Source organism: Pecten maximus, chromosome 13 (assembly GCF_902652985.1).
Source record: "Pecten maximus chromosome 13, xPecMax1.1, whole genome shotgun sequence".
In the NCBI taxonomy this organism is placed as follows: domain Eukaryota; kingdom Metazoa; phylum Mollusca; class Bivalvia; order Pectinida; family Pectinidae; genus Pecten; species Pecten maximus.
In genome coordinates, this window is record NC_047027.1 from 20357739 (window position 1) to 20382047 (window position 24309).

Here is a 24309-nt window from a genome sequence, read left to right on the forward strand (position 1 = left end):
TTGTTCTTATTTTGTCCTCGATATATCGATTTTGAGTTAGAACTTAACTATGTTTTTTTATTTTGTCGGTACTCTTTTAATGTGTAAATGAAGTATGCAACCCTCCATTATTTTTCTTGTCAGGTGATTTCCCAATACTTCAGCTCCATACAAGTCCCTCTTCTGTTGAAATCATCACTAAAACTCTAAGAAACGGCGTGCCCAGTGGCAGAAAATTAGAAATTATGATGGCTGATGTTCCTGCACCTCTTATCGACAGTAATTCGTCATTATCACAGGTATATAATTGTTTAGTACACATTTTCTTTTCTTTTTTAAATTGATATAATGATTTTATTTCATTCTTAAAAATGAATATTATACAATTGTCCCTCTTCCGGGAAATGGCAAAAATACTTAGAAATAAACTGATCTTCGAGTTTGTGTATATTTCGTCATTAATATGAGTTAGACTTTGGTGATTATACTATTATACTTGTGCAGTCTAATTAAACACAGATGCTCATTCTGATTACGTTACATGAACATCTAGCGTCATCGCATAAGGGATCACGTCAGGATGACATTTGTTATCTCAATATTCCACTTTCAGGTAGAATTTTCAATTTTTCGATATCACCCATTCGTCACATCATGCATCTAAAGGTAACAATTTCGTTACAGCAATATATACCATATGATTCGTTGGACGAAATGATTTGAAACAGATTGACAGATTATGCAAGCTATACACTCTAATCATACCATTTCGCACATACGAAACTCACTTACAAGATTCTGAAAGTAGTAATCTGATTGGTTAATCCAAAAAATCATCCTGACTTGACCCCATATGCGATGTCGTGATATGTTCATGTAACGTAGTGAAAATGGCCACCTAGATTTTAATAAGATTGATACTTTTGTCAATGCAATGCAATAAACAATGAATTTAAATGACTCTTAATGGGAGGATATGTGAGTTCAGCCACATGACTTTGGGGTATTCCCTACCAGTTGACTGAACAAAAATCGGATTGTCCCGTGTCAGCATGGTGAACAAATCCGTCGAATAGCAGTCTTAAGCTATCCTTGATTTAGTTTGGTTATTATCTATCTAAAATAGGACTTTTAGGAAAGGTGTATGAGTTATGTCAAAGATGTGCAATTTATAAATGAAATATGGACCATGGTTATAAAGGTTTCAGGTGCCATCAAAGAGCTGTTCACGTCTCGATGTCCTTCCTATTGGACACACCCTAAACAAAAAGCCATCCATTACAACATGGAGGAGCGGCAAACGCTGCCGTCGTATATGCAAAGCTATTTGACGACTGCGTACCCTGCATTTTGTGGAGATGGAGCGTTATTGAATCCATATTACCTTTTTAATAATGATCAACGGATTTACTTGACTATTAATCCTATGGTAATGCATAGCTTTCTTCAGACATTTATAGCCCACACATAACCGTTATTTGATGCAGTGGTCAGGACCAAATTTAAAGTTATTTTCATCTTAAAAAAAACGTCATTAACGTTATATATATATTCATTATTTTCAATATATAAAGTATACTTAAACGCTATAAAAAGATGATGTGATATACATAATTTTTGACATAAATAACATAAAATTGTTACGATATTTATATATAAATATAATGGATTTCTAACGATAGATCATCATTGTTTATAGTTTTGTATGGCGTATAAAGGAGGCAGCACAGGAAGTGTTAGTATCTACGTAGACTACACGGACCAACACGGCAACGAACTTCTTGATGGCGGTCATACATTCTACGACCTCATTCAGTCGAAACAGACAAAACAGTATGTGAAATCAGTAAATTAATCGCCGATTGATTTTAAGATTTTTGAATACGTAAGAACTACAGAAATGCTCTTCAGACATATCTCATTAAAATATTCAGCCCGTCATGATTATTAGGTCATCTGACACGAAGGGTCAGGATGACCTATAGCCATCGTGCTTCGTCCGTCGTTGTCCGCCGTGCGCCGTCTTGAAAAACACATTTTAAACTTTTTCTCAAGTTCCACCAGTGCTATTGAGCTGAAACTTGTCTGAAATGATCCTGAGATGATCCCGACCAAGTGTTAATATTTTTTGGGCCAATGCGAAATCGTAAATGACCGCCATAGCCGCCATCTTGAAAAACACATTTTAAACTTCTTCTCAAGTTCCACCAGTGCTATTTAGCTGAAACTGGCCTGAAATGATCCCGAGATGATCCTGACCAAGTGATGTTATTTTTCGGGTCGATTTGAAATCCAAAATGGCCGCCATAGCGACCATCTTCTAAAACACATTTTAAACTTCTTCTCAAGTTCCACTGGTGCCATTTAGCTGGAAATTAGTGAGGATGTTTAGGGAGGGGAGCCAACAAAGTGTTGTTATTTTTCTGCCTCGTAAAAACTTTGACATGGCAGCCACGGCGGCCATTTTGTAACATGATTGCGCAATCATGGTTTTCCTGAACAACACCTATTTCAAACTTGTTCTCAAATTCCACCTGTGGGATTCAGCTATAACTTACCAGAAATGATCCTGAGATGGTTCTGACCAAGTGTTGTTATTTATTGGGTCGGTCAGATATCCAAGATGGCCTCCATGGCAGCCATCTTGAAAAACACACTTTAAACTTCTTTTCCAGTTTCACTACTGGTGCCATTGAGCTGGATATTGGTGAGGATGTGAAGAAATGAGAGCCAACGAAGGGTTGTTATTTTTTTGGCCTCGTAAAAACTTTGACACGGCAGGTACGGCGGCCATTTTGTAACATTTTTGTGCAATCATGGTTTTCCTGAACAACACCTATTTCAAACTTCTTCTCAAATTCCACCAGTGGGATTCAGCTCTTACTTACCAGAAATGATCCTGAGATAGTCATGATCAAGTGTTGTTATTTTTAGGGTTGATCCAAATTCTAAGATGACCACCATGGCCAACAGTGCCACTTTACTCGCTACAGAGAATGCATACTACAATAGTATAAGGGTCTTTAATTTAGAGTCAGATGACCGTTAAGGCCCATGGGCCTCTTATGTTGGAAATACGTAAGTGTGCGCACGAAAGAAAGTTTTTAGTGATTTATAGAAAAATCACCTATATATAAGTATTTTATCACAGGTGGAACTATGAGTGCTTTAATTTGAAAGAGCACATGGAGGCAGTAATTCAAGGAGCAACAAATATGGTTCTTCGTCAGCTGATCTTACATCGGTCCGGGGTTGTTCTTATAGATGAGATATATATTGGGAAACAAGTCACGACGGCTGACACTAGTAAGTTTAAATGGATCTTTGTATATTTATAAGACTATCGAAGTATTAACCTGAAAGAAGATAACAATTTATTTTGGAAACGTATTCGTCATAGTTTATGATAAGTGTGAATCTCGCAATTTAAGTTAAAGCTGAGAAGCAGACAACCAGACACAAAAGCGGAATTTCGAATGTCTTTACGATGTTCCTGTCTTTCCCTGAGCTTTAGTGCAGTAAATATGTTGATATGGATAATAACACCATTATAATTATCTCTCTTCAAAATGATCTTTGCTCTGTGATCATACAAAACTTAATTTGTCACTTTTGTTAATGCGTAGCATATATACGCGTCGGAACTTAAGTATATAATGCTTTACAATGTGATTTTATATATATTATATACATGTTCGACTTTGTTGAGTAGATGATGTCCATGTTAGGCGTCTTGTTTGTGAACCAAATGGTTTCAAGATCACTCATGTAGACGTGGTAGGATCAGAGGATAATTTCGACGTTACGTTAACACCTGTTCATGGAGGCTATGGATTTCCGTTATTTACCATTAACCAGGTGAGCAAAAACAATGGTCCCCGAATTTTATCAAACGTATGGAATATCTATCGAGTCTCCGGAAAAAAGACTAGAAGGAGACCTAACTATTTTTAAGCGTTAAAAAAAACTAGAAGGAAACCTAACTATTTTTAAGCGAATCGAATTTTTGATGGTTGTTTGAATTCTAAGATATCGAAATAAAAATCAGTCACATGACACTTCTGTAGGTCCTACAATAATGCAAATGTTACGCTCGTAAGAAGACGCCGCGCGAACTCATCACTCGGACCCACACCTCTCCTTTCAGCTTTCTTCGTATGACATTGTTTACAAATATCAACCGTGATAAACATTGTTTTGAAACTCGTAAACATTTTTTTTTTTCAAAAAACATGTTCGGCTCTGATTATTTATAAGAAGAAATCGCCTTTTAATAAGGATGTCATCCAACAATACTTAAAAGAAATAAATGGTCAATAAATGGTGATGTAATAAAAGTTGTTGATAGGACATTAAGCAATACGAAACCAAAGCAAATATTTCCTCATTTATTTAAATTATGTGCCTTTGACATTTCCCCATCCAGAGTTTGACAATCCTTTTCACTTCTGGCCATTGACATTTCCAACCAGTCATAGAAGGACAAAAACAATTGTATGATGTAGTTCATTTCACTCTAGCTCTACTTATCTCTCTTATTATGTTTCCGAAAGTGCTTTCGTACAACCCTTTTATATCATAAATTGTAATTGCCAAACTTAAACCGAATTTGTGAATGATGTACACACATATATATAATGCTGATAAATGATCTATTATGTTGAAGGTTACATCGGATACAAGCGTCTTTGTGACTCGGAAAATGGCAGCTTCTCCACCTTTATCTGGTACATTCGATTTGACTCTTAAAGGTCAAACAAAGACAGGTGTGTATGTAATTGTAAAAAGCGGTTATCAATTTATTGAACGTTCAAAAGGACTATCTCCATTTTGGAATAGTTCAATGCTTACATTTGAGATAATACCGTATACAAAGTATATATATGTCGGTGTGTAAATGATAATACGGTAATATTTTCTAGATATCCAATGTATTCGAGGTAACCGAGTTTAAATATATTTTTGCTTGTTGTAACTGAATTTCGAGTTAAGGTGAATCTTCTATTGATCATAGTTCGAGATAAGTTGCAGTGCATATTTTTTATGGTTTTGTTTTATTAACTGTCAATGCATCTCCTCACTTAGGCATACCTGTTGGAATTGACAAATATGACTTGGCAGCTATCCTTGAGAATTTTGATGGTATTGGCGTCGTCAAACCAACGTATTATTCTAACGATTTGTTTGATATCTACTGGTGGTTTCGCTTCGACACATATATAGGAAACTTGGAAGAAATAAAAGTAAGTTTTGTTAACCATCTACTAATCTCGCTGGTCTTTTTGAGTTTAAAATAATAAAAAATAGATTTATTTGCTTGTATTCATAAGTCATTAAGGTGACTATAACTGTAATAATCACTGTTAGAAAATATTATCAGGCATAATAACTTTAAAATTACATCAGACTAAATCATTCCAGTTATTATTAAGTGTCGACAACCAGGTGTCACCGTGATACATTGCTTACAAAGATCAACCTAGATACAATGTGTTTTAAAACACTATAATATATTTTTAAACTAATGTCGGCTCTATACTATTTATAAGAAGAAATTATCTTTTAGTAAGTATGACATTTACTATCAATAATGATAGTTGTTTTGATGGGAAATAGAAAAAGTGTAAAACAATCAAGGATACAATACGAATATTTGGAATAACATTTAACAAGTAATATACGCCCTACTATGAAAATGTAAACATAATGTTTAAAATGACACAATGTTTATCAATTGAGAATATGATTATGTACATTAAGAGAATAAATAATTGATGTATAATAGAACATGAAAAGAGACACAGCGTAAGATATATTTGTTAATCGATGAGCCGAAAGAGGATTAATTTCAGTGTTTTGAACAAATGGTGATTAATTGATGAGTTAGCTGAGCCAGACTAGTGTTGCATTTATAAATGCTGTTTGTGCCGCAGATAAACTCAAGCTCGATGTTTGGAGTAAATCCAAGGGCGGAGGTATACACTAAAACAGATGGACAATATAGCATTGACCCACTTTACGGGGAGATGTTGCAAACTGTCCACGACAACCCACAGGTGATTATTATATCATATACAGTAAAACTCGAATATAACGAACTCGGTTAGGACGAATTTTCACGTATAACGAAATAGAAATTAATCCCCGACTGTAGCACTATATAATATTAGTAACGTAACCACTTGTACACCGAAATTTATATAACGTATTTTTGAATTGTGTTTGTGAAAACAAGTCATGAGTGATGTACATGCAAATTGTCTGTTGATGATATGGATCCAATCCATTACTGATTTACTACGAAGTATCCGCTGAACAATAAAAATCTGACTTTACCGACACCGTATGGGAGTCAGTGTGTAACATATAACTGTCAATAGAATTGATGTCGGTAAATATTGTGAGTCGTGTCGCAGTTCTAGTTATAGGGTGATGTGAAAGGCAGAGGTTGGTAAAGTCACGTTTCACTATAACACTTTAGCTTGTTATCTGATGATCAGACTTTGGTAATATTATTAATAATGTTGAAATAAATACCACAGGTCACTGTCACGATAAACGATATCCCCTCAAACTGCACTGGGGATTGTGGGTACGAATGGATGTCGAGCCGTACCCCAGTAATACAAAACGTCACACTTCTGCAAGGTAAGTAGCATTTACATAATACATGAATATATGTGAAATGCAATGCTGCAATTGTTCAATTAATAATGTGCGACATTGCCAATTCCAGAAGGAAGTTGTACATTTAAACGTCGTAACTGCCAAAAGAACAGATATGTACATGCTGATGAACTATTATTTCATATCATGTTTTAGACTTATAAACATTATTTATCTGCTTCCTGTATTATTTGTTTTGATTACGCTGCAAGGATTGCCCGCCTATCAATGAAAAAGGCGGGGATTAGAATTTTATAAAAAAAAATTTAGGAAACTGCTTATTGATAAAAAGAAAGTTTATGAATATAACTGTTTTCAGTAGCAGTTCAGTGCTTGACGCATAAATGCTAGTCTCGGGGAAATATAACTATAAATTTATACTCGCTTAACGTATTATTTTAATATGTAGCGTTATTGTGCGATATTTTACATAAATGATTTATTTAACATGTTAAGTATTGTAATGTAAATGTCACCCTAGCATAGTGGGTTTTTTTTTTTTTTTTTTTTTTTGGCATAGTGGTCTATGTTCACTCATAATTCAATATAAATTAACGAGTAATTGAATTTCATGAATTAATTACTGTTATAATTTTGTTTTGTCTTTCCATAAGACCTGTCTAACACAACAATCCAGATAACCGGTACTGGTTTCAGCAGTATGACCAATTACAATACCATCACTATAGGAGCCATAATATGTAATGTCACCGAGGCAACCAATACGTCACTTACATGTACCAGTGACGTTTTACCAAGTGGGGAGCATGAGGTCACAGTGGATGTCTTCGGGAAAGGGCTAGCTCGATATGATGCGCAGAATTTCACCGTACACTCCAGTATTCAAATTCACGATTTCCATCCAACTTGTAGTGGCCTTGGAGGTAAAACGTGTATCATTGTAGCGTCAGTATTCCCTATGGCTTTCATATGTTATATCCAAGGTTATTTAGTTCTTTTAACTAAAATATAAAATGTTAATTTCACATTCTGATTTATTTCAAGAGTAAACTTGACGATCTTAGAATTATGTGGGTCGGTGTCATATTCATACCGAAGAAATATGTTTTCGAACGATGGCTTGTTGATTTATCAACGAAATGTGGGTTTCAGGTTTGTCGAACTTGACGATCACGGGATACGGTTTTGAAAAAGATTCGACGGTGAAACTAGGAGAAAAAATTTGTGTGTCTCGGACTGTCACCTCCACAATGATTGTTTGTCAAATACCATCGACTGTAAGCTACCATATTTTCATCGTTCTACAACATTATTTGGTCAACACATTGATTGAATGTTAAATTTAAAAAAAAAAGATTTATTTGTGAAGAATATTCAAAAACATAATGTATGCTTTCTTCTACCCGTACCAAATAATGATCTCAATATAAAACACCATGCACACAGTTTAAAATAATAAGCAATTTTTGTACGTATATTCATATATTCATGAACCCTTGTGTATCCTGATAGCATTTTGCCGGGAATGTCTCAATCACGTTGGATCACCCGGGAAAACATCAAGTGATTTATCCCGTTAAGTTTGCCTACAATTCATCTACAACACCTCGAGTCGAAAGTGTCTACCCTACCTCAGTAGGTGTTACAGGTAAATCCATTATTATTATTATCATCATTAAGAGGTACATGTAAATGGTTGTTATAGATAATAGATTTATAGATAGTCTCGCTGCCAATCCATCTGAAATTTGTGTTTATAAGACATTTGGGATGGAGTGAGGTAGAATATGTGCGTTTACTTTTGTTGGGGTTCGAGGGGATAGATAAGCATAAGTGCAATTAATGTGTGGTTTTGTTTTTTTTTAACTGTTCTTAGTTAGAAATTAAAACTCATGATATTTTTACAAATCATATTGAGAGAAGCTAAAAGCAGGAAGCTTAAGAAATATTTTGACTTTTGCTGAAGCTAATAAAACTTTTGTTTTGTTTTGTATTAGGTGGTTCCATTATGGAGATTCATGGTAGTGGATTTAACTCCGCGGCAAAACAGATAACGCTGTTGATAGGAGATACAAAATGTAATATCACCCGTCATAATGACAGTCTGGTAGTGGCAGAGTTACCTCCCTGTTATCCTGGGCGCCATGAAATTAAAATATTAATTATTGACGCTGGAGCTGCTCTTAACAAGTAAGTAACATACATATTCCTATTGTTAACTTTATGCCTACGTAAAAATTACACGTAAAATTGTTGATTATCTCGTAAACATAAATGGAACGTGTGTTCGTAATCCATAGTAGCGTAATTGATCGTATGCAGTATACGTAGATGTTTCCATGCAGGTGATCGTTAGTAGAAAGTTAAATGTACACAGGTAAAATATCTTCAAGTTTATGTGCAGTTAGGTGTGAGATTGTGGGATATAACAAGTTTCTGGATTCCCGAGACCAGGTCTATACCTAAGGGCAATTGGCATGGTTGAGAGTAAATGCTATTTAGATAGCATTGGAGACTCAATTCAACCAAGGTGAAATAAATTACAAAGACCAGGACAGTCTTTATCTTATTTAAAAAGTTTTATTAGACAAACTGCAAGGGCTCGGATTTGATTTGACATACGATTTGACGTTGATGATATCCTTTTTTCGTGTGCAAATTTGCAGGATATACCCATTTTCATTGAGAAATATAACGTGAAATTCTTATAGCTGTATTTCTCGTTTATATTTTCCCCATTCGCCTGAAATAATATATTGGAACGGCCTTCAATGTCTTTTATAACTATAATTCCAACTCAAAATCGATAGAACGAGGGCGGAAAATGAACAAATATAGATTTACATTGAAACTCTTGAAAAAGTTTTTCCATAGACTTTAGTGTTAACGTTTTGGAGTATATCATTACAATTCTTGAATTCAATATGGCAATTATGGTTTATAACAAAAGTTGAGGGTCTCATATAACACGTAATAAACAAAAAGTTGGGTCCTTCTGTTCAAATTTTTTCCAGGGTAGCCATTTTGAAAAATGGATGAATTTCGCAGAAAAATTCTCAAAAATCTGAAATGTTTACCTGTTAATTATTATGATCTGAACTTTTGTGGGAAAATTCAATCAGACTTACGAAATTTATGTCAACATTTCCTATGGATAGTTACCTATCGGGCTACATATCTTTTTGTCACTTCATTACATACTGGTCAATCAGTGGCTGCCAGACATTTTATCCTTGGGTCAACTTTCTATACACAGGGAATGTTTCATTTTTGTTTCAATTGGTTGGTTTTCCCCTACTAGATAATAAGAACAGGTGCGCCGAAAGAGTATGCGTCTTCTACGCCATGCGCCATACAAAGGTCAAGGTCTAATCCGATGTTAAGTCGCATTCTCAAAACGGTAATTAGGGCGGTGACAACAGAACCTCTTGGCAAATCAGTCTCTATCAGACACGTCTGACTCCATATAGAAGACAGAGAATAAATCCAGATTAGATCATGATGTCGACTATTATACTAGATACAGTAGCTTAGTTAGTTAAAATTCTTAACGGCCCATAAACACTATAAAGGTCATTAGGTCAAAATAAGTGATTAAAAATACGAGCAAAAAAGGCAAGAGACAAAATGACATAAATCAACGAAATTTTTAAAAATGTAGGAATATATTGGTACACTCACGATAGGTTTAAAATCAAAAAGTGGCTATGGTTAGTCAAATCTTGTGATAAAGACCAACAACTTTCAGAAAGTTCAAAATTTTGAATATACCAACAGACTCGAACAGAGTCTTCAGACTTGCTATGCTGTTGTAAAAACTTTCACTTGCAAGTTGTAGATCAATGCAATCCAATAGAAAGTGTTTGACGGTGAATGGTTCATTGCACACGATGCACTGGGGTTGGTCCTCATAGTAGCAACAAAACAGAGTTAAACTGCAGACTTAATATCGCACAAGGAAATACGAGCCATAAAAATAAAGTGATTGAGTAATTTCAACTTCATTCAATTGATACGTCTGTCATTAAGTCATCTTATAATCAATATTTCGCTGTCATGGAATACAAATCTGATGATACGCGGGAATCCATATTTAAGAGTTAAAATTGTAAAACAATGTTTCAGGGACAATGAACTGCCGTCGGTCGAATGTGTCTTTGAGGTAAATGGTGTCAATCCGTCTAGCGGATCTGTGTATGGAGGAACAACACTCACTGTGACAGGAAAAGGCTTCATTCCAACTCTTAAAGTCAAGGCTGGTAGTCTTGACTGTGACGTAACTAACAGTTCAGATAACCAGTTTATCTGTCAGATTGGGAGGTCACAAGCCGTGCATTATATAAATAATCACGGGATCCACCCAAGTAAGTATATATACAAACTTATTAAAATATAGATGTTCATTCTAACTACGTTACATGGACGTAGTGAGAATGACAATATAATTAAAATCTAGATGGTCATTCTCAATACGTTACATGAACATCTAACAACATCCCATAAGAGGTCACGTCAGGGTGACCTTTTGGATTAACCAATCAAATGGCTACTTCCAGAATCTTGGAAGTGAATTTTATGTGTCCGAATTAGCATGACTAGAGTGCATAGCTTGTATAATCTGTCAATTTGTTTCAAGTCATTTCGTCCCATAAAGCATATAGCTATATACTGTGCCAAAACGGTTTGCTTCAGATGCATGCTGTGACGAAATGTTTTGCTTCGATGACATCGATAAAATGCCAATTCGCCCTGAAAGTGATATACACACATCCCAAAGGTCATCAGAACGTGACCCCTTATGGGATGTTGTTAGATGTTCATGTAACGTAGTGAGAATGACCATCTAGATTTTAATTAGATTGTGAGAATGACCATCTAGATTTTAATTAGATTGTGAGAATGACCATCTAGATTTTAATTAGATTGTGAGAATGACCATCTAGATTTTAATTAGATTGTGAGAATGACAATCTAGATTTTAATTAGATTGTGAGAATGACCATCTAGATTTTAATTAGATTGTGAGAATGACCATCTAGATTTTAATTAGATTGTGAGAATGACCATCTAGATTTTAATTAGATTGGTAAGTATAACGCTCAACTTCAAAAAATAATACGACTTAGGATACTACATACTACTTCAATTACGATAAAAAAGAACTGCTTTCAACTAATATCATTTTTATGACAAATATCATTCATAAGTGAATAAACTAATGTTGAATTTTCATTAAAATTTCTTAAAAGTTTGATATTATTTTAAGGGGATCAAGCAAGATATTGTTTCGGCTTATTTATAGATGACGGCAGCCTACGTTAGGTATCCGTTAAAATACTATGTACTATATACCTATCATTTCAAGAAAGACTACGTTTTGAGATAGCGACTAAGGAACCCATAGCAATATATGATAACATCGACGTGACATAATTATGTGTACTTTATAAATTATGTAAATTTTCAATCTCATCGACGATAACAATATTGTTGAAACTAATTCAAACAAACAAAAACCGAAGAGATAAATGACATACAAATAAGGGCAGCCAAATTCTCTCTTCAAAGAAAAAGTGCGGAGGTACAGCAATATCATTTCCAGGATCTCACCGAAACCTTTTTAAATTAGATTAAATTGAAATTCCTCAGGCAGACATAAGAAGACCCTGACTTGTTAATGTTAACATGTGATAATCTGCCTATTTTACTGTAACAATGAGACGTTTATTTTCCCCCTATTGTTTTATCTTAACAGATTATATTGGTTTGTACTACAAAATAGTCAATGTCTAATGCACTTTGGATACAAAAACATTTTTTTTCTTACGTGCAAATGATTAATTTAAAAGAAATCTTCATGAAACTGTGTATACACGACAGATTTTGGAAAGTATTACTACTGGAAACCCCAGCATGTGAAGATCCTGGTCGGCGACGTGGTACGCTGGGACTGGGATTTCCCCTTCTACATCACCACAATGAAACCAAGGGTCGAGGAAACGTACAACCTGACGACAAAATACGGCAAACCTGGAGGATTCTCAAGTGGGGATATAGGGTCAACGACAGGTATTGTTCCCTTTTATTTAACAACATATAAATATTATCTGTCCATAACTTAAGATATATATGACGTCCTTGTAACAACTACTGTTTCAAAGATGCCTAGTGTTTGTGTTATTATTGTATTGTTTATCGTCCTATCAATACCTAAGGTTGTATTATGTATGCCTGACTTACCTGTGACATGCATGCGTGTATTGTATGTGTTTTGGTAGGGTTCAGTATGTTCGTGTTTGTCTCTTTGTGATAACGCGGAATCGATGATGATATCAAAGTGCTACTTCTATGAAGCATACTGCCGCAGACACCCAGCAGGATACTGCACCCGGTCACAATCTCTGATTCCGAAGGCAATCACGAACAAACCGCATCCTCTCAAAACAACACTCGCAACACGCAAACAAGGGAGGCTGTTGAAAGACAATAGAAAACCATTGCTTTCTAATCATTCATTGACGCCGTCTGTAGATAATCTGCATGTAGTTGTGTTCATAACTCATAACACAATACCGAAACATAGCGCAAGGTCATGTGAAGCCGATTTCTAACGATAATTATAATTATTATAGTTCAAAGTAAACAAATGTTTGCGAGTCAATCCGTCCCGTTGTCAGGACACAAGATATACAGTTTAATTACACAAGGAATAGAACAATTATACATATTTCACGATACATAGAAGGATAGGCAATACTGAACCAAATATGAAATACTATCACTTATCAGACCCCGTGTGGTATTAACAAATCACAACGACTTTGCCCTGACAATTTACTAAACGTTTATTTCTGATAATAGCGTTGGTTGTACATGTATTGTGTAAAATGTTAAATAGACATAAAATACAAAAAGAATCTGTAAAGATACCTATTTTAGGTCTTTAATTAATTGTTATTGTTTTTAAGGTTCCTATTCGCGCCAGTTTAGTAAAGCGGGCACATTCTTTTTTTGGAGTGGATTTTTGGATAGTTATCAAACAACTTGGTTTCATGGATCTGTTGAAGTATCAGAACGTGTGTCTGATATCGCCCCAATCAGTGTCTCAATAGGAGAAACAGAGGCAACATATATCGTTAATGAAACCACCAATACCTTAGGTAAGCTGTAATTGATCTTAGAAAAGTAATGTTTTTAATTCTTGTTTTGATAAAATCATACACCATGACACCTTAATAATAACAGTTTTACCTTGGTTATGATATTAACAGTGTTATATTACTCATTCTGTTGATTCCTTTTTAAGTTGATTTAATGCCACTATTTTCTTAATTATCTTTACCTCAGTTAATTATCTATGTATTCACAACAAGTATATTGCATGTATATCATATTTGTATTTATATTTATATTTGTATTTATGAAGGAATATTTTTCATTATTAACATTTTGTTTTCATTTCGTTGCAGGGAACACAACTTCTATGGATACAGAGGCTGTAAGAAATGGCTGCGCTGACGCTCAACCTGTTTTCGGCCACACATGTCAGTTATTTCGAGTTTGCTTTCTGGACATGCAAATCACCGGTAGTAACTAAAATCAGTCGACAAAATGGCACAATTGATGACGATATAATATTATCAGGGACTGGACTCTCAACCAATAACTGTTCCACTAAAATAACTTTTGGTGACGACATTTGTAAGGTGAAGACCTGTTCAGGATCGTCTGTGGTATGCCGAATTGACCCCATAAACAAGCCGAAGATAGGCCGGCCTCAGTACCTCGATGTTCTTGTTTATAATACCGGTTTTGCACACATTGATATTGATCAGTCTGCAGATAAGACCTTTGTTCTTTATCCTGTGATTCGTGCCATTTCACCGACAAATGGATCCCAGGGCGGCAACACAAAAGTAACGATAAAAGGATCAGGGTTCGTGGAAGGGAACCAAACTAATACGACAAGCGTAACCATTGGAGGTTATCCCTGTGCTGTCACTTCAACCCGGTATACTGAGATAGTATGTTTGTCACCGAGGTCTTTCACTAACACCCGGCGAAATGTATCAGTTCTTGTTCCTAGTATAGACAATGAGATGATCAACGCTGTCTGTAATGGTGATTGCCAATTTTCTTACGATGATTCAGTTACTCCGATTGTTAGCAACGTAAGTCCTTCCGCAATAAGCGGTGACGACGAAACGATAATCACAATTAATGGGAACAGGGTTCGGAGAGACTGAAGACCATGTTCATGTTATTTTCAAAGCGTCTTCAGAGCGACATTCGTGTTTAGTTGTAAATGTGTCGGACTCGGAAATTAACTGCCAAATAATTAATTTACCGTTAGGATGTAATTCCCTACTGGTCGATATTGAAGACAAAGGAAGAGCGTTAATACAAAGAATTGGTGAAATTAACAGTCCAGTATTAATTTCGTCCATTTCACCTAAGCGAGGAAGTATTTTCGGCGGCCTTGACCTGACTATAACCGGAAATGGATTTCTGTCTGACGTCACTGTCTACTTGGGTGGCTCAATTTGCGATATTAGAACTAGATCAATATCATCAGTTGTGTGTACCACATCTCCGTACGTAGCCGGAACAGTGCAAGTAACTGTTCGTTCAAAAAATAACGTGTATCCATCAAAAACCTTCCTGTATACGACTTCAGCTACTCCAACTATACAAGGAATATATCCTACATCTGGTACAAGTGGTCAGAACATTACAATTACAGGATCAAACCTTGGTATGACGTCAAACGGGACAAGCGTTACAATCGGCGGGAAAGAATGCCCATTAATTTCTTTAAATGAAACGGAAGCAATCTGTACTGTTGGCTATTACCGTGCAGGGACATATGATATCTTCATCAGTGTTGACGGTATGGGGCGTTCCAATGCTGACTTTCAATTCTCCTTCAATATGACTGTAGCATCAATTTCGCCAAGCGTAGGTATGATGCATTTACGTAACTTTTAAACATTTTCCTTTATAGAATTAGACTGGTTGAGGTAAAATATTGTTAAACGTCCTATCAATAGCAATCTAATTAGAATCTAGATGGTCCACATGTATCACGTAGTGAGAATGACCATCTAGATTTTAATTAGATTGTATCGATAGCTGAGGTCCAAATTACTAATTATTTAAACAAATAATAATAATTCATTGATGAAACAAGAGCAACTTAACGCATTAGCAGAATAATGTTGTATGTTTTAACATAAACTTAATTTCATGAATATACCCTTAACAAAAAATCGTGGATCATATCTTTCAACATTTAGGTAGTATAGCTGGTGGTCAGCAGGTGACTATAACAGGGGCAGGGTTTGACCATACTATGACGGTAACTATCTGTGATCAGCTATGTAACGGGACAAAGGGTCATTCGTCCTCGTCTTCACACTACATATGTGATACTCCGGCGGCACCAGGTAGGTTTTATATGAACATGAAATTAAGTCCTATACCAAAGGGAAATGGATCAGTCAATGTATCAAAATGAATACAATTATGTACAGGGGTCATTAATTTCTCATCGGAATGCCCCTAAGAAGTACACATTCATATCATACCTGAAGTAAAGTCAACAAGACAATGTTTGAAACAAGCTAAGATAGAAATTGAAGGAGAGGATCTACATACAGACACATCAAAGCCTTTCAAGACAAATGTATATTTTAATTTTATTGGCCCATCAACGCTGTTGGTCATTGGCCCAGGGCGAGTGAAAATCGGACAAACGAAACATGTAAAAAAAAAAAAAATTGGTTAACTCACTCTATTATTCTGAAAATGATTCTCATTATTATTTAACAAATTCCAATGTGTTTGCTACTTTCACAGGTTCCATACCCAATAACTGCACTGTATCCGTAAATGTCAATAATGTAATCGAAATACTTCCTGATGCTTACAAATATGACGAGACTGTTACCCCAGTAATCAGTGACGTCACACCGAAACGAGGAGGTACGCAAGGAGGAACAAAAATTACTATTTCTGGATCGAATTTCGGGTGAGAACACGGTGAAGTGAACTAAAAGATTCATTCTGGAGAAAAATACATTAGACAAAAGTTTTTATTTCGTTTTAAGAGAATATTTTATTATGATTTGCTGTTGCAATAAATGTATTAGAATACCTTTCTTGGATTTCACAAACAACACACCACAAGGGGCCTTATGAAGGAAGATGTTAAAAGGGGGTACAATAGATAGCAAAATATGAAAAGAAGGGGAAATGAGAGCTTATATTAGGGAAACATTTGGTATCTTAATTGTCCAGGGACAGCTGCAGCCTATACACAGAAAATAGAAAGTTATATTATCAGAAAAATGGCATTTGTAGGTAGACGCACAGGTATAGAGAAGTGTACACAATAGTTTACACACAAATTGTACCAACAATTACACATTAGTAGCTTTGCATCACTTACGAGTCTTAAAAACACAACTGTGTGATGCAGTCTCAGTAATTTTTGCTCTACTGCATCATCTTAATCTCAATTTGTTAATAATTTGTGCGTCTTTTGTACAATCTTTTTAAATGTGATATTTGAGGATTTTACATGGCACAAACAATTAATATCAATGCGCTCAATATGTTTGCGCAGAATACAAGATACGACAGCGGAATGTGCGTCTTTAATCACAGTCAGTGGAACGCTTTGTAACATCACAATTTGGTCTAACACAAGAGTTGTATGCGTGACGGAAGCTCACACCAAATCTGAAAAAGCTTTCGTCAAACTTCAAAGGGGATGCAACGGAACGGCAAATGCGGTAAGTATCCTAATCATGATTAAATGTTAACTACTCAAATGGTGTCATTATCATTAATGGTTTTGTGTTTCAAAATGTAACGTATGCTGTAACGTAGAGTAGTTGCAATTCAGACACTAACACATTAACACAAGATCATAAGTAACTAGTACGTTTTGGTGCACAAAAATAACCAAAAACGTTTATAAAAAATGTACATACCTTCAAGTTGATAATGCTTTTAGTGATGATGATATATTTTGGTGTCTTTTTATTTATTTATTTTATACATTTATATCATAATCCAGACGAATGCAGGATTCCACTTTGTGGATGTGTGGTCATCTGTGTATACCTGGGGTGGTGCGACACTTGGTCTACCCACGGCCGGGGACATTGTGGTTATCAAAAAAGGACAAACCATTATGCTTGATATCGACACGCCTATCCTAAAAGTATTGGTCATACAGGGCAAGTATATGTATTTAGTTTTATTTGATTGGCAAACTCACGATGTAAACTATCTAGAAGGATTTGTAGTCTATGAGGGCATTGTGACACCTAACATGTGACTTCATTTCAAGCGTATGAATACATCATGATATTCTTGCGCAACAACTATTCTGAAAACGATCGAAATTTTGCGAAACGACAATTAATGTAAATATCCAAACGGGAAAACTCTTGTCTCTGGACGTATAAGATCTTACTGCAAGGGTACCTGCTCTCGTATGACTAAACGCTTAAACGATAAACTCAGCATACAGCTCGACGAATGCAAAGCAGCACGTTAGTGACGTACCTCTGTGTTCTGACCAAGTCAGCAACACCTCGGTAACTCTGGGTAATAAGTGCTAGTTTTTCTTCGCAAATTTAAACGTTCCAACACCCTTTTCAATTCCAAAATTGACGCATTTGATGAAAATGGCGGCTCGACAGTGTAAAGCAAATTTATTTATGTGCAAAATCTGTTCTGGGTCAAAATTCGAAAACAAATATGCAAATTATACAAAAATGATTTTTAATTGACGTTGGGAAAAACATCAACTTTATTTATCTTTACTACAATTGTTTGATCGCACAAAGGTAAACGATGTGTGATGTGCACATAAAGTCTGCGTTACACTATGTATGTACGGTACATAATATGTGCGATTGATCATTTAACTTTTCCTTATCTTTTAGGTGGAGAACTTGTTTTTGACGAAACAGATATAGAACTACAGGCACAAAACATACTGATAACCGATGGAGGTCATCTACAGGTACATAGTGGAGCAATAAAAAATCATATCGTGTATATACATTCCATTTTCAACTTTCAAAATCTTTGCGTTTGAACCTCTTTTGAATAATTATGTTTCTATTAATCCGTGTGTATGAATTATAATTTCGACCTGTTGAAAGGTTTACGTTTGAACATCTTGAATAATCATGTTTTTATTAAGATTAGTGATGTACAAAATAATGAGAGAACTGTTAAACCACCATGAGTTTAGGTGGACGGACGGACAAAGAATGCTGATTCCTTATCAAAAGTTATGACTTTTGTAGACGGTAAATAAATTGGATGCAGGTACAGACATAAGTGATAAATGACATGGCGCAAAAACAAATTAACTATTTGAATATATATATATAGATTTAATAAGTTAGGAATTAAAATGACTGCAGACAAGAAATATTTCGAGCCAATCTGCCCCTTCATTATGAAACAAATAAACGATCGCAAACAGACATAGCACATGACAAAAGTCGATGAACATTATGAAAAGTCGAAATTATAATATATAGATATATATATATATTTCTATGCAGATTGGCACAGAAGAGAACCCATTCCAGCACAATGCTGTCATTACTCTACATGGTCACTTCAGATCGAAGGAGCTTCCCATTTATGGGACGAAATCGCTTGCCGTCCGCGAGGGAACATTGGACTTGCACGGTAAATCAGTATCATAATTGCATAGCCATACGATAAACAACTATTAAAACAAGCAATTATCAGGTCACTAGCAATAGATGAACATTCACCGTAAAACCATAAGCATCATACTCCAAAAACAATTCTAAGACAATAAAGCGCTAATCAAACATTATAGTAACTTAGACGCAAAGCAAATATAAAAAGAACTCAGAAAATATTAACATGATTACGAAATTTTATATCTAACCAATAAAGTGGGGATAACGTGTGAACAAATAATGTAGAATTCTAATCAGACCTCTGAGAAAAAAACAATAGCGGTACACAGAGAAAGAGTTACTTAAACACTTGCTTTCGAGCGTAAAACAATCTCATAACTAGTTGGTATTAATTTACATTGGGCCCTTGAACATAATCTATTGTCTGGCTTTCGACAATGATTCACTGTTCAGAAACTACCCCCATTCTCGGTTTTTTTTTATTAGGTATAAAGACTAAACTGTAACATAAATGGTGACTAAGTTAATATGCGCATATGGATAAAACTAACAAAACAGACTTTGAAAAGCTATATTTTGTAGAATATGTTAACGGATAACTAATTGTTACGATCTTTGTACATATTTACTGTTTTATATTTTATTGGTCTGATTTTATTTATCCTATCATCAGTTTCGATCACGGCCTCCCGTGCGTGCGAAATGCATCCGTGTGTTGAGTGCGTATGTGTGTTTTGGGAGGCTGTGGTATGTTCGTGTTGTCTCCTTGGGATTGAAAACATGGCTAAATGAGCATTGGTATATCTATCAAATATTAAATAATATTGTTTCTTTTCAGGAAAGCATGTCCCTATCACCTGGACAAAACTCGCAGAAACAGCACACGCTGGCGACTCGGAAATAAAACTGCAGAAGGCCGTGACGTGGGAAATAGGAAGTACCATCGTTATAGCAACTACGGGTGGAACGAGTTCTCAGTTTGAAAGTGAGGTATTCACAATACATTCCGTTAAGGATGACAACAGAACTATACGACTTAACAAGACATTGTCAAAAACCCATCTAGGGGTAACCGAACGTGTGGCAGACAGACACCTTGATTTTAAAGCTGAGGTGGGACTACTTTCTCGTAATGTGGTGATTAGGGGTTTCCAGGACTCACAGTGGATGACCAATGTCAAAAACTGCCCCGATGGATATCATGGCGGTATGTACTACAACCTTATATACATGTAACAGAGCGCATGGTTAATTAAATTTAAATCACTGCCTCCGATAGGGATCGATCCCGGGACCTCTGCCTTACTAGTCTTACGTTCAACCGATCGAGCTAAAGAGAAGATCTCTCTAGCCGAGCGGTATATTGCGGCTAGTATTTACCAGGATTTCCTACACTTTTTGTAATTTTCAACATATTATAACATTGTGTGTATCCTTATCTACCGATACACACGTAAATTGATAAAATAATATAAATCGAGAATAGTAATTGTTTTTATTAACATATTTTACTATGATTTTAAGTAGAGAGCTTAGAGAATGACTTGAAAAGTTAAAGGAGTGTTCAATTATAGATACATTTGTATATTCCCCATATAGTGTCCCCTTTTGTAACACTTTTGGCACGATATTTTATGATGTTCTATAAACTGTTGTTCACCTTGCTGAAAGGGGAGTGCATTATTTCAGGAATAACTCACCCATCGTTTTTAGCTCACCTGGACCGAAGGTCCGGTGAGCTTATGCCATGGCGCGGCGTCCGTCGTCCGTCCGTCAACATTTGCTTCAAATCGCTACTAGTCATAAAGTTCTTATTGGATTTTGACCAAATTTGGCCAGAAACATCCTTGGCAGAATGGGAACAGATTTTGCATAAATGGTGATTCTGACCCCCGAGGGGCCAAAGGGGCGGGGCCAAATATGGGAAATAGAGGTAATTCCTCTAAATCTCTACTAGTCATAAAGTTATAAATGGATTTGAACCCAATTTGATCAGAAACATCCTTGGGGGAAGAGGAAGAGATTTTGCATAAATGGTGGCTCTGACCCCCGAGGGGCCAAAGGGGCGGGGTCCAATAGGGGAAATAGAGGTAATTCCTTTAAATCGATACTAGTCATAAAGTCATGAATGGATTTGAACCAAATTTGGTCAGAAATATCCTTTGGGGAAGGGGAACAGATTTTGCATAAATGGTGGCTCTGACCCCAAAGGGACCAAAGGAGCGGGGCCCAATAGGGGAAATAGAGGTAATGCCTTTAAATCGCTACTTGTCATAAAGTTATGAATGGATTTGAACCCAATTTGGTCAGAAACATCCTTGGGGAAAGGGGAACAGATTTTGCATAAATGGTGATTCTGACCCCCGAGGGGCCAAAGGGGCGGGGCCAAATATGGAAAATAGAGGTAATTCCTCTAAATCTCTACTTGTCATAAAGTTATGAATGGATTTGAACCCAATTTGGTCAGAAACATCCTTGGGGAAAGGGGAACAGATTTTGCATAAATGGTGAGTCTGACCCCCGAGGGGCCGAAGGGGCAGGGCCAAATATGGGAAATAGAGGTAATTCCTCTAAATCTCTACTAGTCATAAAGTTATGAATGGATCTGAACCCAATTTGGTCAGAAACATCCTTGGGGGAAGGGGAAGAGATTTTACATAAATGGTGGCTTTGACCCCAAAGGGACCAAAGGGGCGGGGCCCAATATGGGAAATAGAGGTAATTCCTTTAAATCGCTACTTGTCATAAAGTTATGAATGGATTTGAACCCAATTTGGTCCGCAACATCCTTGGGGGAAGGGTAACAGATTGTGCATAAATGGTGACTCTGACCCTAAAGGGGCCAAAAGGGCGTGGCCCAGTGGGGGAAATAGAGGTAATTCCTTTGAATCGCTACTAGTCATAAAGTTATGAATAGATTTGAACCCAATTTGGTCATAAACATCCTTGGGGAAGGGGAACAGATTTTGCATAAATGGTGACTCTGACCCCGGAGGGGCCAAAGGGGTGGGGCCCAATAGGGGAAATAGAGGTAATTCCTTTAAATTGCTACTTGTCATAAAGTTATGAATGGATTTGAACCCAATTTGATCAGAAACATCCTTGGGGGAAGGGGAACAGATTTTGCATAAATGGTGGCTCCGACCCTAAAGGGGCCAAAAGGGCGGGGCCCAGTGGGGGAAATAGAGGTAATTCCTTTGAATCGCTACTAGTCATCAAGTTATGAATGGATTTGAACCCAATTTGGTCAGGAACAGGGAAACAGATTTTGCATAAATGGTGACTCTGACCCCCGAATGGCCAAAGGGGCGGGGCCCAATAGGTGAAATAGAGGTAATTCCTTTAAATCGCTACTAGTCATAAAGTGATGAATGCATGTTCTATAAACAATTCTTGAGGTCTTTCAGACCTTAGAGAGTCTGGACTTCATTAATCTTTAAAGCAGTTCGGATTCCCACACTATAACCATATATAGCATTGTTAGAGTTTTACAAATAAAACAAATTGAATATGAACATTATTTCGACATTTGGTCTAATCCAACCAGGTGAACGATACAGGCCCCATGGGCCTCTTGTTTTTCTTGGTTTTAAGACGCAAAAAAAAGATCTTCACCAGGTGTATTGTTACACCATTGACATAAATGTTTTATTGTTTTGAAATAACCAAGTATTGTTATGTTTCTTTAATATGTTTTACAGATTACAATGCTAAACAGACATGCAATCCAGGTCGCGGAAGAGCGGACGTGGGAAGCGACAACTTCGGAGCTCAGGTTATGATTCACACAACAGATCCCAGCAAACACTTGACGACAAGCCGCTTACAGTATGTAGAATTCTATCACGTTGGTCAAGCGTTCCGAAGTGGACGACATCCTCTTTATTTTCATGCCACCGGTGATATGTCCAATTCTTATGTCCGTGGATGTAGTTTTCATAAATCATTTAATCGCGCTATCAATATTGGTGAAACAACTAACCTACTAGTCGACAATAATGTGATTTATGATATAAGCGGTGGAGCCATAGTCATGGAAGAAGGATCCGAAATCGGGAATATACTACAGTACAATCCTGGTAGTACTCGTAAAGTCAAGTGTTCGGCTGAAGAGTAACGATATAACGGCGGCATCCTTCTGGATTGCAAATCCAAACAATACCATACGTCATAATTCTGCAGTGGGTGGATCTAATATGGGTTATTGGTTCCAATTGGATCATCCATCTGTAACTGGCTCTAATAATTTACAATATAAACCTCTTGGAGAATTTAACAATAATACTGCACACTCATTTGGATGGTACGGATTGACAATTTCCCCGGGGTATTATCCCCCTATAACACAATATCATTCCTCAAGCAAAGCTGCCGTACTTCGCAACTTTCAAGTTTGGAATTGTAAAAAAGGACTTGTTCTCACTGACATGGGGTCCATACAGGTTAAGGGATTAACTGCTGTCAACAACGTCGAATCTGGGTTCTCGGGGAATATTATAACGCGTGGTAACCGGTATAGTGTCTACGGACCGTTAATTGAAGATTCTTTCATCGCTGGATATGTGCCGGGTGTTCCCTCACTCGGGTGCACTAATAGAGGTATCCTTTGTCCCTATAGATACGGATTCATAATTCGTAATGTCAGTCTTGTAAATTTTGACCGTCCCAACTGCTCAGCATTAGCTGTTACAAGGATACCTGGCAAATGTCTACGTAATTGTGGTGGATTTATGTATAAAACTCAAAATCTGACATTCCTAAATGTGACAAACCGCGTTCATAATGATTGGATATGGGAATCCATCTTCGAAGACGAGGATGGATCCCTTTGCGGAAACAGGTCCTGTAGAGTTGTGTCCTGTAGTGAGTCGTTACCTCCTAGTTGTACGTTGTTCTCAAATTCGTCAATACTCCCATTGTGTGTCTGTCCTCCAGACGTCAGACTGATCAGATTTGCTGTTGATTTTACAAGTTCCATATTCTTATATTCAACTATCCG

At 36.4% G+C, this 24309-nt stretch overlaps 1 protein-coding gene and 1 long non-coding RNA gene across 2 annotated transcripts; both read left to right on the forward strand.

The window, feature by feature from the left end:
• Nucleotides 1-5981: 5981 nt before the first annotated feature.
• LOC117340197 lies at nucleotides 5982-7293 on the forward strand. The gene is made up of 3 exons (XR_004535394.1): nucleotides 5982-6035; nucleotides 6522-6627; nucleotides 7260-7293. It is a non-coding gene; the product is annotated as an uncharacterized LOC117340197 (long non-coding RNA).
• On the forward strand, nucleotides 7289-14575 carry LOC117340528 (fibrocystin-L-like). The gene is made up of 8 exons (XM_033902288.1): nucleotides 7289-7529; nucleotides 7759-7883; nucleotides 8119-8254; nucleotides 8604-8796; nucleotides 10732-10970; nucleotides 12487-12675; nucleotides 13575-13766; nucleotides 14076-14575. Exons 1-8 carry the CDS (start codon nucleotides 7307-7309, stop codon nucleotides 14201-14203), a joined length of 1425 nt encoding a protein of 474 aa, XP_033758179.1. The 5' UTR covers nucleotides 7289-7306; the 3' UTR covers nucleotides 14204-14575.
• The last annotated feature ends 9734 nt before the right edge of the window (nucleotides 14576-24309 follow it).